Source organism: Phyllostomus hastatus, unplaced genomic scaffold (assembly GCF_019186645.2).
Source record: "Phyllostomus hastatus isolate PE091 unplaced genomic scaffold, TTU_PhHast_1.1 phas_contig_210, whole genome shotgun sequence".
Lineage (NCBI taxonomy): Eukaryota > Metazoa > Chordata > Mammalia > Chiroptera > Phyllostomidae > Phyllostomus > Phyllostomus hastatus.
In genome coordinates this window covers 33,684,052-33,699,736 of record NW_025333737.1, presented here as the reverse complement: position 1 = coordinate 33,699,736, position 15,685 = coordinate 33,684,052, and the positions used below count along the sequence as shown (strand labels likewise).

General features: G+C 45.3%; 1 protein-coding gene across 7 annotated transcripts in view; it reads right to left on the bottom strand.

The window, feature by feature from the left end:
* Positions 1–1,338: 1,338 nt before the first annotated feature.
* CCT6B (chaperonin containing TCP1 subunit 6B) overlaps positions 1,339–15,685 on the bottom strand; it is a 35,978-nt gene continuing 21,631 nt past the window's right edge. For 3 of the 7 annotated variants that reach the window (XM_045835667.1, XM_045835666.1, XM_045835660.1), the window contains exons 5-14: positions 15,207–15,310; positions 12,570–12,680; positions 12,033–12,192; positions 10,258–10,340; positions 9,809–9,905; positions 9,358–9,505; positions 5,389–5,561; positions 3,672–3,741; positions 2,038–2,110; positions 1,339–1,529 (exon numbers count right to left, since the gene is read on the bottom strand). In XM_045835667.1, the coding sequence (XP_045691623.1) occupies positions 1,457–1,529; positions 2,038–2,110; positions 3,672–3,741; positions 5,389–5,561; positions 9,358–9,505; positions 9,809–9,905; positions 10,258–10,340; positions 12,033–12,192; positions 12,570–12,680; positions 15,207–15,310 (1,092 nt within the window). In that variant the 3' untranslated portion in view covers positions 1,339–1,456. Of the gene's footprint in view, positions 1,530–2,037; positions 2,111–3,671; positions 3,775–5,388; positions 5,562–9,357; positions 9,506–9,808; positions 9,906–10,257; positions 10,341–12,032; positions 12,193–12,569; positions 12,681–15,206; positions 15,311–15,685 lie in introns of all 7 variants that reach the window. The other 4 variants (XM_045835665.1, XM_045835662.1, XM_045835664.1 and 1 more) reach the window with 4 other exon arrangements.

Here is a 15,685-nt window from a genome sequence, read left to right as displayed (position 1 = left end):
ACTTGCATTCACCAGTTTGTTGTAACGGGCATCATCCAGGATACAGATGAAAAGCCAGATGAAGAGGCACCTAAGACGAGGCCCAGAAGGGCCCTGGCGCAGGAGCTTCTGTCCCCAGGGAGGCTGGAGCACGCCACCCTCCTGGCCCGTGGATGTGTCACCAACCTGGAAGCTCTCTGAACACCCCCCCAGTTTAGGGGTTTTTATGGAGGTGCCCTCCTGCAGGCGTGGCTGATTAGACGGTCAGTCTCCAGTCCCTCTCCCCTCCCCGGAGGAAGGCTGACACTTCTAACCCTCTAGTCGTAACTGGGTTCCGCCGGCAACCAGCCCCCGTCCTGAAGCCTTATAGGGGTCCACCGAAAGTCACCGCATTAGCATGCAAAAAGACGCTCTTATTAATTCCAGAGATTCCAGGCTCTGAGAAGCTCTTATGTCAGGAATTGAGAACTAAGACCAAGTATTACAATAAAAAAGGTGGTGACGACACCTATCAACCCCAGTTGTAACAGGGAGAGGCTGCTCCCCTCTGATGGCCTGCGGCTTAATAGTTCCTGTTATGGAGATGCTCATTAACTGGAGAAATTCCGCTTGAGGCGTGAGCAGCACCCTAGCCCCCCACGAAGTCCGAAGTCATGACTGGTTTTTAAAGATTCGCAGGAGTCCCCATAACTGGACTCGGGTCAGCGGGGGTCAGCAGGCCAACGGAACGAAGGGAGGGAGTGCGACACGTCCTACTCTCCCTGGGACCCCTTCCGATGCCTGCCTGTCTACAGCGGCGCCCACTCCTTGCCTGCCCCTCCTCCCTCCCCTTGACAATGAAGGATGCCCGACTCCGTCCTCCGGAGGTGGATCTGAGAATCCGTTCTCCCATCTCCTTGAGCTAGGCCTTCTTGACCAGGAAACCTTCCCCTACTCCAGAGCTCTGGTCTATCGGTCAACCCGTGCCTTGCTGGCCCCCCTCTCGGAGCGTCGGGCACACGCACTATACACCTTACCACGTCGTGCTGCGACACGCACAGTCAGGGGTGGGAGTGAGAGCCCCCAGGGGAAGTATTTTCAGTATCGTTCCTTGACTGTGAAAGTACTTCTTGTGGCCCTGACCGGGGTGGCTCAGCTGGTGGGGTGTCGCCCCGAAAAGCAGAAGGGCGCTGGTTCGATGACCAGACGGGGCACGAGCCTGGGCTGCGGGCCGGCCCCCGCCGGGGCCTGTGCCAGCAGACCCACGTGGTCCCTCTCCTGCTCCCCCCCTCCCCCCTCTCTAAAAATAAACAGGTGCAATCTTTTTTAAAAATTCTTGTGTTCTTTACACCTTCATGAAATATTCTTGAGACTACCAAGACCAACGAACATAAACTGCATTTATTGTTAACAATGAGGAATGGCTCGGGCTGCATAGAGGTAGTGGGGCGTCGGGCGTGCTCACTCTCCGCCTCGGGCGCGGCGGTGCTGCACTCCATCACCCCTTGAGCGAGGACATGCCGGCCCGCATGATCTCATCGACCAGGAGAATGTTCGCGGCAATCACTGTGCTGAGGAGGAAGGCGACAGGTGCGCAAGCCTGCCCACTGGCTCTTAGCCGTTCCCCACAGCCGTGTCCGGCCTCCACGGGAGCCCTGTTCTCCCGTGATGCCGTGAGGTTTTACGAGACGCGTGTTGTCAGGACAAACAGCACCTCTGCATCATCATTTCTTCTGCTGATAAAGTGGAGGCCTGACTGTGCTTTCCAGCAACACTGACCGCACTTTTCGCACATCGTTTGATTTCTCACACTATGCACACGGACTGTTTCAGTGAAGCCCTTTCTTTCCCTTCCCCCTCAAATAAACAGTACGAGTGGCATCTCCCACAGCTTACACTCCCGGAACTAAATCGCTAAAGGGACTGTAAAATGACAGAAGCCGGTCTTAATAACTCCATACCACGCCTTGTCATACATTTAACCATTTTTCCACTGTAGGGTGGCAAAAACAAAGAAAAAAATGTAATGCATCAATGATGTCCCCCAAAAGTCCTTCCCTTGTATTAATACAAACTTACCAGGAGTGAAGAAGTTGTTTTTTCACACAATAATTATCCCAGACTCCTGCATCTGCTGCTACCATTGGCTCACCTACAAAGTAAAAAACGAAACTACTTTAATACCACGTGTTGACACATTGTTCATATTTGTCGTATATTCTTACAATAGCTAATACACCACCCAAACCACCACCGTCACGGTCACCGCCGGCCTCCGCCCCGTCAAACCCAGCGGGCGCTTCTCAGGCCTCCTCGGTCCGCAGCACCGCACACAACCGGTCTGGCCCCCTGGCTGCTCCTCCTTCCCGTCTCGGGCAGCAGGCTCGCCTGGCTCCTTTCCCGCCTGCTCTGCTGGCTCCTCCTCCTGCTCCCCGGGGCTCCTCCTGCCGGGCATCCTCCTGCTCCCCGGGGCTCCTCCTGCCGGGCAGCCTCCTCCTGCTCCCCGGGCTCCTCCTGCTCCCGGGGCTCCTCCTGCTCCCCGGGCTCCTCCTGCCGGGCATCCTCCTCCTGCTCCCCGGGCTCCTCCTGCCGGGCATCCTCCTCCTGCTCCCCGGGCTCCTCCTGCCGGGCATCCTCCTCCTGCTCCCCGGGCTCCTCCTGCCGGGCATCCTCCTCCTGCTCCCCGGGCTCCTCCTGCCGGAGCACCCAGAGGCTCAGTCCTGGACCCTCCCCTCCCCACTCCGTCCAGGTGATCTCGGCCAGTCTCTGGAGCTAAACCATCTGCACCCTGATGGCTCTCAGGCTTTTATCTCCAACCCAGAGCTCTTCCCCGAGCTCCAGACCCCGACGTCCAACTGTCCGTTTTACTGGGAAGTCTGCAGATACTTCGCACGTGATCTGCCAAAGCTCAGCGCTGATCACCGCCCCCCACTAAACCCTGCTCGCCCACAGTCTTCTCCGACGGCAACTCTAACCTTGCAGTTGCTCAGTTAACTCCTCTGCACAGAGGAGCCGGCGATCCTTTTAAGCATAATTAGTCCACACCACCCCTCTGCTCAAAACTGCTCCCTCTTCTACTGCAGGAGAGCCAAAGCCCTCAGACGGGCCCGCCCGCCCGCCTGTACAGTCTGACCCCCTGCGACCTCCCTCACCTCCCTCCTCCTGCTCAGAACTACCAGACAGTGCCTTGCCTCTTCCACTGGGTCGTCCCCCTCCCCGGCATCTTCCCGCAAGTGCCCCGCACGGCTGACTCCCCCCTCCCTTCTTCGGCAGGCGTGCTCGCAGTCCCCACTCCCAGCGGCCCCCCCCCTGACTATCCCCTTTAACCTGGAACCTCCCCCCGCCGCCCCGTGAGCCAGCATTCGCAATCGCCCTCATTTTATCTTGCAGAGAATGTATTACTTTCAAAAATGCTAACAACTTATTTATGCAGGTTATTTTCTTATTGTCTGTCCTCCCCACTGCAACATAAGCTCACGAGGACAGTGATTTTTGTTGTTTTGTTCTGTGTGAATCCCAAGAGTCCAGCAACAAGCACTCAATGCCTACTTCTTAAATGAATGAATACTTGAAATAAGTGCAAAAGTAAACTAAAAGGCACCCACATTTTAAATATTAAAATCCAAAATTCCCACCCACTTACTGTAAGTTCCGGGTCACTATACTATACCCTTTTTCTTTATTAAACAGCTAATTTGTCTTCATTCTCTTACCTGTATTCAAGTCGATGCCAATGGGTTGTTTCGATTCTAAATGCTCAGACTGAATTTTTACTAGTGTTTCCTGCAAGTCATAACCAGAATTTTGAGCAAGAACCTTCAAAAATGAAAAGAATAAAATATATATATGTAGAATACCTTCGCATACATTTGAATATCAAATATAAAAAGGCACTGCTCTCTAGTCTTGTGAAAACACATTCATTACATACTAATCATCTCCTTTTGAAGAATTTCATTCTGAATCTAAAATTATTATTTTCTATCTCTAGCATTTTTATATTTACTTAAATACTTTCCCCATGCGTATCACATAAATCCTGAGGAGGGCATTAGAGTTCTCCCACATCCACCCCATTACATTAATTTCCTTCCTTGCAAAAGGTTTTAAAAACAAAAAGCATGCGAGGAAGTAGGATGCTATTCTTGTTTCTTCTAGGCCCTCCAGCCGCACATCTTCCCATTTTTTTTCTGGGCACTTGCAAGGAAAAAGAATATTTGCAGCATCTTTGTGCCCTTCATTAACGTGAGGAGAGTCATGACCTGTGACAACAGGGACGGAGATACCTGCTGGCCAAACCGGGTTTCACCTGCTCTCCAAACGGGTTTCACCTGCTCTCCAAACTGGGTTCAACCTGCTCTCCAAACCGGGTTTACCCTGCTCTCCAAACCGGGTTTATCCTGCTCACCAAACCGGGTTTATCCTGCTCACCAAACCGGGTTTCACCTGCTCACCAAACCGGGTTTCACCTGCTCACCAAACCGGGTTTACCCTCCTCTCCAAACCGGGTTTATCCTGCTCTCCTAACCGGGTTTCACCTGCTCACCAAACCGGGTTTACCCTGCTCTCCAAACCAGGTTTATCCTGCTCTCCTAACCGGGTTTCACCTGCTCTCCAAACCAGGTTCAACCTGCTCTCCAAACGGGTTTCACCTGTCTCCAAACCGGGTTTATTTGCAGGTGGTCCCAAACCAACTGCTGAGGAGTGGGAAGGTCTGACCAGTGCACGCCAGGTTTACCAGTGTGTGTCAGTTCTAAGATCATTACTTATCGACTCTGCTGCTTTGAGGAAAGAAAAAATAGATTTCGGAATCACAAAGCTACAAATCATGAATAATTTTAAAGCAATGATCAAAGAGACTTTGCTGGCATTACTAGTAATGCTTTAATTCATAGTAACTAGCATATCTGAAACAGTTTTTCTGCATTCCTAAGTGGTTCACAACCAGACTAAAGCAAAGGAACAGAAATGGTAGTTCTCTGTCTTCCTTCTGATGCATGAAAAAAATCTGGTTTCTCTTCTAGGAATTACAATGACAATGAAATGCAAGCTAGTATTTGGGAGTGTTAAACAGCCTGAAGTTCTCACTTTGCACAATTTAAAGGATATCAGCAACAAAATAACGGTCTACATCAAAATCTAATTAAATCTTAAATCCTGAAACTTTTCATTATAATTAATCAATCAAGAAGCATGTTTAAAGACACCTTTTGGAGTTACTTCACCTTTGGAATTCAGAGAATAAAGCAAGGGGGTAATGTGGCTATTTCATCAAACTCCTACAAGGATTCTGAGCTGTTATTCCACAAGTTTCCCTGCTTTAGCTGTAAAATGTCTTAGACAAAACTACATGAGGAAATGCAAATAAAAACCGCCTTCTACGCTGTTAACTATCAGACAATATGAGCAATTTATCACTAAACACCTTACATCTAAGCAGCAGTTCCGGGGCCATCCGGATGGCTGTACCTTAGGGATAATGAGCAGGGCGTCAGCAAACGCCTGGACCCCGAGGCGAGCTCTCCCTTTCACGCTGTGCTTGTGCACACTGAGGGCTTCGGCTATTGCCACTTCAGCTGCGCCCGCGCCTGGCACCACACAGCCTGTTGGAGGGGGAAAATGATGGGCAAAACAGGACACAGAAAAAACAGAGAAAAATGCAACTAGCTATTCAAGTGTGTTTTATTATCTTGCAACTAGCTATTCAAGTGTGTTTTATTATCTTGTCTACATCTAAAATATATTTAAATATATACAGAAGTAAAATAAGTTGCATAGCTCAGTGATTATTCAGATGTCTTATGAACATCCTGAAGTTATACAGCATTAAATAATTGAGCACGGTACAGACTGGCTACGAATAGCTTATTTCATTGTTTATCCCCTGGCAAATAAAAGTAGACATTTCTTCTACCTTCACCATACTCCTTTATGACTACATTTAAAATGCAGTTATTTATAACTTCCAGTGGCAAGTAACTAAATGTAATATCTAATTTGGAAATTTGAGGGGGCAAGATAATTAGGCCACAGTTTTCAGTAGGCAATTTGTTTTGGGTAGGCAATTCTTTGGACTCAATGAAGTATTTGTTCTCTGTACTGCAGCAGAACTCAAGCTGCTCTGTGGGTCAGGGGGAGGGAAAAACTAGCTGTTCTTATTATTCTAAGGCAAAAGCTCTAGTTAAACACATTTTCATATCAGGATATGACATTTATACCTGTTTGTATGATTTTATGAAGTTCCCGACTCTTTACAAAAACTTGCTTTGGAATCCCCCATCTTCAAAACAAAACCACACACACACAAATCTCCCCTTTACCGCACACCATGTTTTCATTACTATCCCCTTTCTCTGCTCAAAAGAGTTGTCTGAGCAACGGCAACTACAGCCTCACCTCCCACCGACACTTTTTAAAAGTTCCTCATTAAGTATTAAATACACACACAAAAATATTTACATGCATAAGGTATAAAGGATAAATGTACAAATGCATGTACCCATCTACCCACCACCCAGCCTCAGCAATAGAACATTACCCCTTAGTTTGAAAACTTTCCGGGCCCCACTCTCCTGTGAAAATGCAACATGTCAGAATCTGTGGGGTGCCACTGAGGCAGCGCCCGAAGAGAAACTGTTATCCCTGGACATCTATGTTAGAAAATAAGAAGGGTCTCAAACCAAGGGCCTCAGCTTCTACCTTGTTAAACTAGAAAAAGAAGGGCAAATTAAACCTAATATATAGAAAACAATAAAGATCAGAGTGGAAATCAATGAAATAAAAATGACCAATGTCAGAAATGAAAACAGTAATTTCATTACAGATTCTACAGATATTGTAAGAATAAGAAGGGAATAGTATGGGCAACTTTATGCCATGAAACCTGAAAACCTAGCTCAGGGATTGGCAAAGTTTCTCTATGTTAACAACTAACAACTGGAAATTGAAATTTTATAAATACTATGTGCAATAGAACAGAAAATCATGACATACGCTCAATCTCGGGGGGAAAGATGTGCAAGACTCATATACTAAAACTTGTAAAATGCTACTGAAATAGATTCAAGAAGGCCCAAATAAATACAGATATCCCACAACTGAGTATTGTTAAGATATCAGTTATTCCCAAACTGATCTACAGGTTCAGTGAAAACCCAATCAAAACCCTAGCAGTCTTTTTGGTAGAAACTGGCAGGCTGATTCTAACATTCCTATGCAAATGCAAAAGATTTAAAATAACCAAAATAACTTGAAAAAAAATAAAATTGAAGGGTTAACATTACTGACTTCAAAACTTAAAAAGTTACAGTAATAAGACGGTATGATGTTAACACTGAGAAAGACAAACAGATCAATGGAACAGTAAAGAACTCAGAAAAAAACCCACACAAATATGGACACTTGATTTTCAACAAAGGTGCAAAGGCAGCTCAGTGGGTAAAAGGACAATCCTTTTAATGAATGGAGCCCTGGCTGGTGTGGCTCAGTGGACTGAGTGCCAAACCAAAAGCTCACCCGTTCAATTCCCAGTCAGGGCACATGCCTGGGTTGTGGACCAGGTCCCCACTAGGGGGCGCGCAAGAGGCAACCACACACTGATGTTTCTTTCCCTCTTTCTTCCTTCCCTCTCTCTAAAAATAAATAACATCTTTAAAAAATATTTATTAAAAACTAAGTGCTTGAAGGCATTTTTTAAAATTAGCCGATTTATTTTTTTGTGTAAATTCTAATAAGGTAAACTACCAAAGGCTACATGCCTAAATCATGTATGTTGATCTTGCTGTAAAAATGCTGCTAGCTTTTTTAAAATTACTACCCAAAAAAGGCAGTGACCCTTAGAGAGAGCCCGTATTTTTTTCAACATAGGAACTGATGTGTTTTCTCCTTTTCAGTAATGAAACCTACATAACCAATTATATCCTTTTATATTCTAGCAGCTTAAATATTTATAGTGACTATTACAGTTGCTATACAGTATTTACATTCTTTTTTCCTAGGTTCTTATTTTCCATTTCAGCTTTCATTTTACCATTATTTCACATCTATCTTTGTACTTATCAGATAAATCTGGCCCACTGTTTATAAAGTTAATTGCTCTATTTTTTGAGATATAATTCATCTGCAATAAAATTCGGCCTTTTATAAGTTATAGTTCACAGTACTTTTTAGAATATTCCCATGGCTGTGCAACATCACCCTTCTCTAATTCCAAACCATTAAAAAAAAAAGACCCTGTACCCGGGAGCAGTCGCTCCCCACTTCCCTCTTCGCCAGCCCCTGGCGACCACCAGTCTATGTTTTGTCTACGTGGCTTTGCCTCTCCTGGGTATTTCATAGAAACGAAATCACATAACATACAGCCTTTTGTGTCTAGACTCTTAGCATAATGTTTTCAAAGTCATTGTGCTGGACCAGGTGTCAGCATTCACGCCTTTCTGTGGTTGAATGCTACTCCCTCGGGCGGACATACCCCCTTTTGCTCGTCCGTTCACCAGCTGATGGATGTTTGGGTGGATCCCACTGTCAGGGCACGATGCATAGCGCTACTGTGAATGTTAGCGTACAGGCGCTTTGTGTGGACATACGTTTTCAGCTCTTGTGTGCACCTGGGAGGTGGTTTGCTGGGTCATACAGTGAATCTACGTCTAATGTGAACACTTCACCTGAAATGTCATATGGTTTGCTTGGGTGTGATATCGTTATGGAACAGAATGACATGCTTAGGAGTTTCTAATAAAACGAGGGTGACACTTGTGCCAGACCCTGTACGCCAGGGCTCCGACACTTGCACTGCCCTGCCCTCTGACGACAGCCATCCTGACACGCGGCAGCGTCTCTCACGGTTCCGACTTTCATTCCCTGGTGACGGGTGATTCTGAGCGTCTTCTCGTGCGTATTATTCTACTTCAAACACGTGTGCTTTATTGAATTACCTACCCTAACTCCTTTCAGGAGGGAGCAGTTTATAAATGATCAATAAATAATAAATGCTAATATCCTTCCCCAATCTTTTTTTAGTTCTTTCGATTACAGTTTACATGCAGTATTTTTGTGTATTAGCATAGTGGTTAGACAACCATATACTTTACACTGCAACTGAGGTAATGGACTAAGTTTTAAGCAGTAAAAGCTTTTTCATGGTTTTAAAAATGAAAATTAATACTACAGCATTAAATTGAGTGCTTTTTCACTTTATAAACAGAAGATAATTAAAAAAAGCAGCATACTATTAAGAGTATCCCAAAGGGAAAAATCTTCACAATCCAAACTATAAAGTGTCCACGGTGAAATGAGAGAATAGTTATCATTAATACCTTTGGAAATAGTATATGTACCATGAGGGATGTATTACCATTTTAAAAATACGAAAGTTCATGTCCATCACAAAAAGGAACTTACCGTCCTCGATGGCGTTTTTCACGGCACGGAGCCCATCCCTCACGGCGTCTTTGATTTGCGTCAGAGTGTGCTTATTTGGCCCCTTAACCAACAAGGTGACCGAGCGAGGGTTCACACACTCCTCAATAAAAGTGAACTTTTCTTCACCCTGAAGGATAATGCAAGAATATGTTACTTTAACACGTCATGTCGTTATGCAGCCAAGTACCTTTAGTTTATAATATTAGAATCCAATCTTCACGTGAATTTTTCTTGTCAAGCGTAACTAAATACGTGTTAAAGGCAGTTAAGGTATATTTGAACTCTTAACAAACACTTGAGTAAATAAACTGTAAAATCTATCCTGTGGATTACTCAGACCTCAAAATGTACAGCCTAAATCAAAACGTTTAGTAGTTTTTGAAAATGTTTTACTGCTCACTCCATAACCGCCGCCCCCAGGAATACTCACTAGCACACGTTCATGCACAAGACCGGCATGGCCCAAGCAGTCTACGCTGAGGTCTTCAAGGGAGTTCACAGCCACTCCGCCGCAAGCGAGAGAGAGTCTGAAATTGCATGCACGTCAGCATAGCCTTGGTTATGAAGAACGTAAAGACGAATCTCTTATAGGTGGAAAGATACCTAACTTGGAAGCCTACATTGTCCCTGGATTATATTGCTTTTAAAATCCGTTTTAAGAAGATGAGAATCTTCCTTGTATTTCAAGAAAGGTCTGGGGTAGGTTAATCTTGATGTCTAACAGTTTCACTATTTACTGAAATTAGAAACAAAATGTGCAATTGGTATGCTACTATTTTGCTCAACAGTGTTTCCGTCTGAGCTAAAAGGAACACGCGTGGGATCACTTCCAGTGACTCTGTTAGTGAACTCCGGGCACGCAACCCCCTGCAAGCTCACCTCTCCATGTTCCTTCGCTTGGCTCTGCGAAGAGCCACTATGCCGTGCTGTGCGAGCGTGTCTAGGGAGAACGGGTCAATCCCCTGTAATCAAATTAACGCAAACGTTACAAGCATGTTGTAAGCCAGTAGTTCTAAGACTTTCTGATCTCAGCACTGTTTCACACGCTTAAAAATTAAAGAACCCAAAGAGCTTTTGTTTATATGAGCTATATCTACAATATTTATCATATTATAAATTAAAATGGAAGAATTTTTAAAATATTGATTAACCCATTTAATACAAGAAGAAACCCATTTATGTTAACATAAATAACATTTTTAAATGAAAATTTGCAATAGTTTCCTAAACAAAAACGACAGTGGGAGTAGTGGCACTGCTTTACATTTTTTTAAAATCTTTTTAATATCTGTCTTAAGAGAAGACAGCTTGTATGTCCTATCTGCTTCTGCATTCAATTTGGGAAAATATGTCGTTTTGGCTGAAGTATAAAAAGAAAACCTGGCCTCGCAGAAACATGTACGGAAAAGAGAGGGATATTTTAAAAGCCTTTTCAGATAAATGTGGCTACTCTTCTTCCGCAGGAAAACTCAACAAGTGGTCAGTTTCCGTGTGGAACGTGGAACCACATCAGTGACCTTTCCACACTCTCTCGCGTTCAAATCCATTTGTCCGTCTCGCACTTCGAATTATTTACTTGTGCGTATTTTGTAAAATCGTGCATTTTGAAGGCATTTAGAAAACAATGGTTCACTAAGTTAGGCAGGGCTTCCAATGTTGACACATTTCATGGTTATACAATATCAAAAATATCACCTTTGCTACTATCGTCACTAATAACATCAGAAAAGTCTTTGAAATATTGGAAAGCTGTCGAACTCACAGTGGCAGATACAAGTTTTCCAAAATCCTAATTTCTGTTCGAAGGCCTAAATGCTATCATTGGCAACGAGCGCCGTCAGCTGTTTCCCGTGAAGTGACAAGACTATGCACTCATCTTTGAGAAAAGCCTACCGCGTGCCCGCGTCTAAATACAGTTTGTCTGTCAGTCACTCTCTCAAGTAAAAACGGCACTGCTTGAAAAAAGCAGCCAGTCTAGCTTAAAACTCAATTACACAAGAGCTTCCTTCAGGACATACTTTGATACGCTGAACGCGTTTTGTACATACTTTATATTTTGTCATACGGAATTATTTAAGGGCCAAAATTTAATAAAGTTAGTTAGGTTTTACCACTTCATTAATACATTCCTCAATGAACCTGCCTTCCCCCTTTAACGGCCGGTGCGTGGCGGTGAGACAATAAGGAGCATGAAGACCACCGGTGCGGTTCGCTGCCACAGCTTTCGCTTGTGCCCAGGCCCCAGCCAGTCTGCCTGCCATCGCTTTTGCGTTGTCAGTGCAAATGGCAACACAATGTAAAAAGCGTTATTATTAATACTGTGAAATAGTTCTGATCTCACAAACTTCCTGGAATGGTCTTAAGGACTCCTGGGGGCCCATAGACCACACTTCGAAAAACAGTGAAGAGCACTGGCTGCTGTGGCTCAGTGGATTGAGTGCTGACCTGCGAACCAAAAGGTCGCTGGTTCAACTCCCAGTCAGGGCCCGTGCCTGGGTTGCGGGCCAGGTCCCCAGTAGGGGGTGCACCAGAGGCAACCACACATTGATGCTTCTCTTCTTCCCTTTCCCTCCGTCTAAAAATAAATATTTTTTTAAAAGAAAAACAATGAAAAAATATTTACAAATAGTTAAAATCTAAACTTTTCTTCTTACCTTTTGATTAACGACAACAAATCCTCTGTTGGACTGAGTACAAACTTTGTCTTTCAGGTCTATTATTTTTTGTACTTTATCATCAATAAATTTTCTTTCAGCTCTTACCAATGTCTCTTTTTCTTCTGCAGTCTTGTAAAAGAAGCCAGAGCTTACCTCTCTGAAAGAATAATAAAAACAAGCTATTAAGGTAGTGAGAGGAGGTAGAGAAGAAAAGGTAGATCTTTACACTAAACATTTGGGAGTCAAGGAAAATTTCAAAACACTTTTAGAAAAAAACAATTTCAAAAGTTATAAAGAGCAACCCTGGCAGGTGTGGCTCAGTGGATTGAATGCTGGCCTGCCAACCAAAGGGTCACCGGTTCAGTTCCCAGTCAGGGCACATGCCTGGGTTGCAGGCCAGGTCTCCAGCAGGGGGCATGTGAGAGGCAGCCACACTGTGATGCTTCTCACCCTCTTTCTCTCTCCTTTCCCCTCTATAAAAATAAATACAATCTAAAAAAAAAAAAACCTATAAAGAGTAAATGGCATACATACGTTTTTTCATATTCTAGTGACACATTGCAAGTAAGGATAAATGCATCTTCTACTCGCTTCTTCATTTCTGGATGACGGGCACCATGATCCAAAACTAATCCTCTTATCAACCTATTAAAAATATTTAATGTTTCTTTCTTTGAATAGACACTCTAAAATTTGGTATAAAATTAGAATTACACTCTGTACAGTTGTAACAGAACTGCCAGGGCACACACTGTTTCCTTGCACCGACTGTAACCCTAACACATAATTAGTAAAATTAGAAATGATAACCTACTGTAACACACTGTGACTGTTAAGTCTCAGTGAAATCAACCCAGAATTATCCTCTGAATTATGTGCTCAAACAAATGCCACAGCTGATCAAGCAACAAAAGATGGGCACACAATGAGTTTCTCAGGCACATTTGTTCAAAATAATTACATGAAACGACTAAAATGTTAACCTAAATGTCCACAGTGCAGCATTGTTCAGCAAATAACGGCCCGGCTCTTTCACAGTCATGAACACTATGTGGTAACAGAAAAATATTTATAGGGGTCGCTGACAAGCACTCAACGACAAATTGCATATAAAACACGGTAATAACTGATCTTTTTTTAAAAAGACAAGCACCTTGCCCTGTTCAGGTGGCTGCACTGGCTGGAGCGCTGTCCTGTGCCCCGAAAGGCCGTGGGTTCAAACCCCGGTCGGGGCACACACAGCAGGCAGCCGACCCGTGTTTCTCTCTCACTTCAGTGTGCCAGTGTGTCTGTCTGTCTGTCTGTCTGTCTCTGTCTGTCTCTCTCTCATTTCCTCTCTCCAAAATCAATAAACAGATCCTCAGGTGATGATTTTTTAAAAAAAAAATAGCACCTTGGCATCGAAAAACTATGAGAGGAAAGTAAAAGAGTGGGACTATGCTTGAGTGGGTAGGGATATAAAAGTATGGATAATGTGAGAAAACTGTACTTGAACAATGATTAAAATAAAATAAAATATATATATATGGATAATGTTGGGGGGGTCTTTTTTTCCTCTTTTCCAAATGTTCCTTCAAGACTAAATATCTTTATAACTCTTTAAAAATGCATTTATGCCCAAGTAGGGAATGTCATTTCTACTTATGACTCTTTTATAACCAATATTTGTTATGCATTAAGGAAATAATTTTCAAACAGTTCAATATAATTATAAGGAAGTTTTCAAAGTTTCAATCTAACTGGGTTACTCTGAACTCCTAACTTAACATGACGATGTTTTATTTAGGAAGAAACACACAAACTGCATGTTCCATGTTCTTCCCTCTTCGAGTCTCCTTTACCCTTCCCCCTCCTCACTCTCAGCAAATGACCTGGTTTCTTTAAGAAAAAACGAAATGCTGGGCCATCACCACCTCTAGGAATCCACCTGCACTTGGACCCGAGCACCCCACAATTAAAACGGAACTGTCCGTGCCCCCTCTAGGGTTAGCCCCTCCTCCTGTCTACCGCACCCCGTCCCCCTCTCCGCTCCGCGCTGCCCCCTGTTCCCCCACATCAAGCCGCTCCGCCCACGGGAGCCTTCTCATCAGGACACACGTTGGCCGTAATAATTCCCACCTTTAAAACAGAGGGTTCTTTCTGTTCAGCCCCGTCCTCACACTCCCTTCTAGCCCCGCCCCCAGCTCTCTGCCCCCTTTACGGGTGCACTCCCCCGAGTTGTCTGCGTCTGCACCCTCACTTCTTCCCAGACCGCCCCCTCTTGAGCCCGCCTCCAATCTGACGTTCACACCCACCCCCTTCACTGAAGCAACTCTCATTCAAGCTACCAAAAAGCCCACGAATGTTTTCCAAATCTAACAGTTAATCTCAGTTCACAACAACTTGCTCAAAATTTCAGCAGCACGCACCATAGCTGGTTCTTCTCTCCCTGCTGAAATACCTCCCTCTCTCAGCGTCTGCGACAGCCCTCCCTCGGCTCTCCCTCCAGCACGCTGACCGCCCCTCCTCGGCCCCCTTTGCTGACCGCTCCTTATCCTCCCAGGTCCAGACCGCGGAGTTCCCGAAGCTCCCAGTCCTTCACGTCCCTTTTCCCTCTGTCCGTATTTACTTCCCGGACGACCTCGTCACCGCTCGTAGCTTTACGTCGTCCACTCACCGACTGACTTCCAAATGTGTGCTCCGGTCCAGACCACTGCTCTGAACCCCAGGCACCTCTCTCCAACTCTCTGCCCAGCCTCTGCACATAGATCCCTAACGGGCATCCTGTCTGCCTCGGGGCCTTCGCGACTGTGGCTCCCTCTGCCTGGAAGGCTCTCCTTCCAGGTGCTCGCAGGGCTAGACTAGCTCCTTGTTTCTCCGGAGACGTCCCCAGTTCTCTAGCTCGGTCCCACGTCCCTTTACACCACGCACACGCTCACATGCACTGTCACTCTAGTCCCTGCATAGCATTTACTGTCACCAGTCTGTTTACTGTCTCCAACTAGAAACGTCAGCTTCTTGGAGAAGTTCTGTTGTGTGGACTTCCCACTCCTGGCACCGGAAACAGTGACTGGCTCTGGTAAGCATCCAGTTAACATACGTTAATGAATAGCTAATGAAATTAACGAAAGAACATCTGAAGATAACCAAATACTCTCGAGCCTACGAATTGCCCAAGTTCACGGCATTCACTTTGTGTCTGTTTCTGACTTGTGCTTCATCTCCATGATCTCCACCATGAAGAGGTCGATAGGGTAGCCGGGTCTTCTAACGGCCAAGACGGAGTCCACCACGGCCTGCAAGAGACGTGGATGGGAACAGTGACTATTTGGGCTCCTGAAAAAAGCCACTGGCCCAAGTGATCTGTCACCAGACTAAGCAGAGAAAGAGCCTGCGGCTCCAAAACACAGGGCCAGGCCAAAAAGTGCCAGTTGGTCTCGGAGGCCCGTAATTACAGCCTAAGGGAAACTTCAGAGATCTTTCGGTCCAAACCCTTCCTGTACAGATAAGAAAATACAAGACTTTAAGAAGTCACGGTCTTACGACAAGGTCTCGACGGCAGCAGCAGGACCAGGCCTAGAACCCAGGCCTCCGGGACCGCCAGGCCACTGCTCTTGCCACTGCATCAGCACCGCCCGAACTCCCCCGCCGACGGGCGCCGTCGGAGAAGG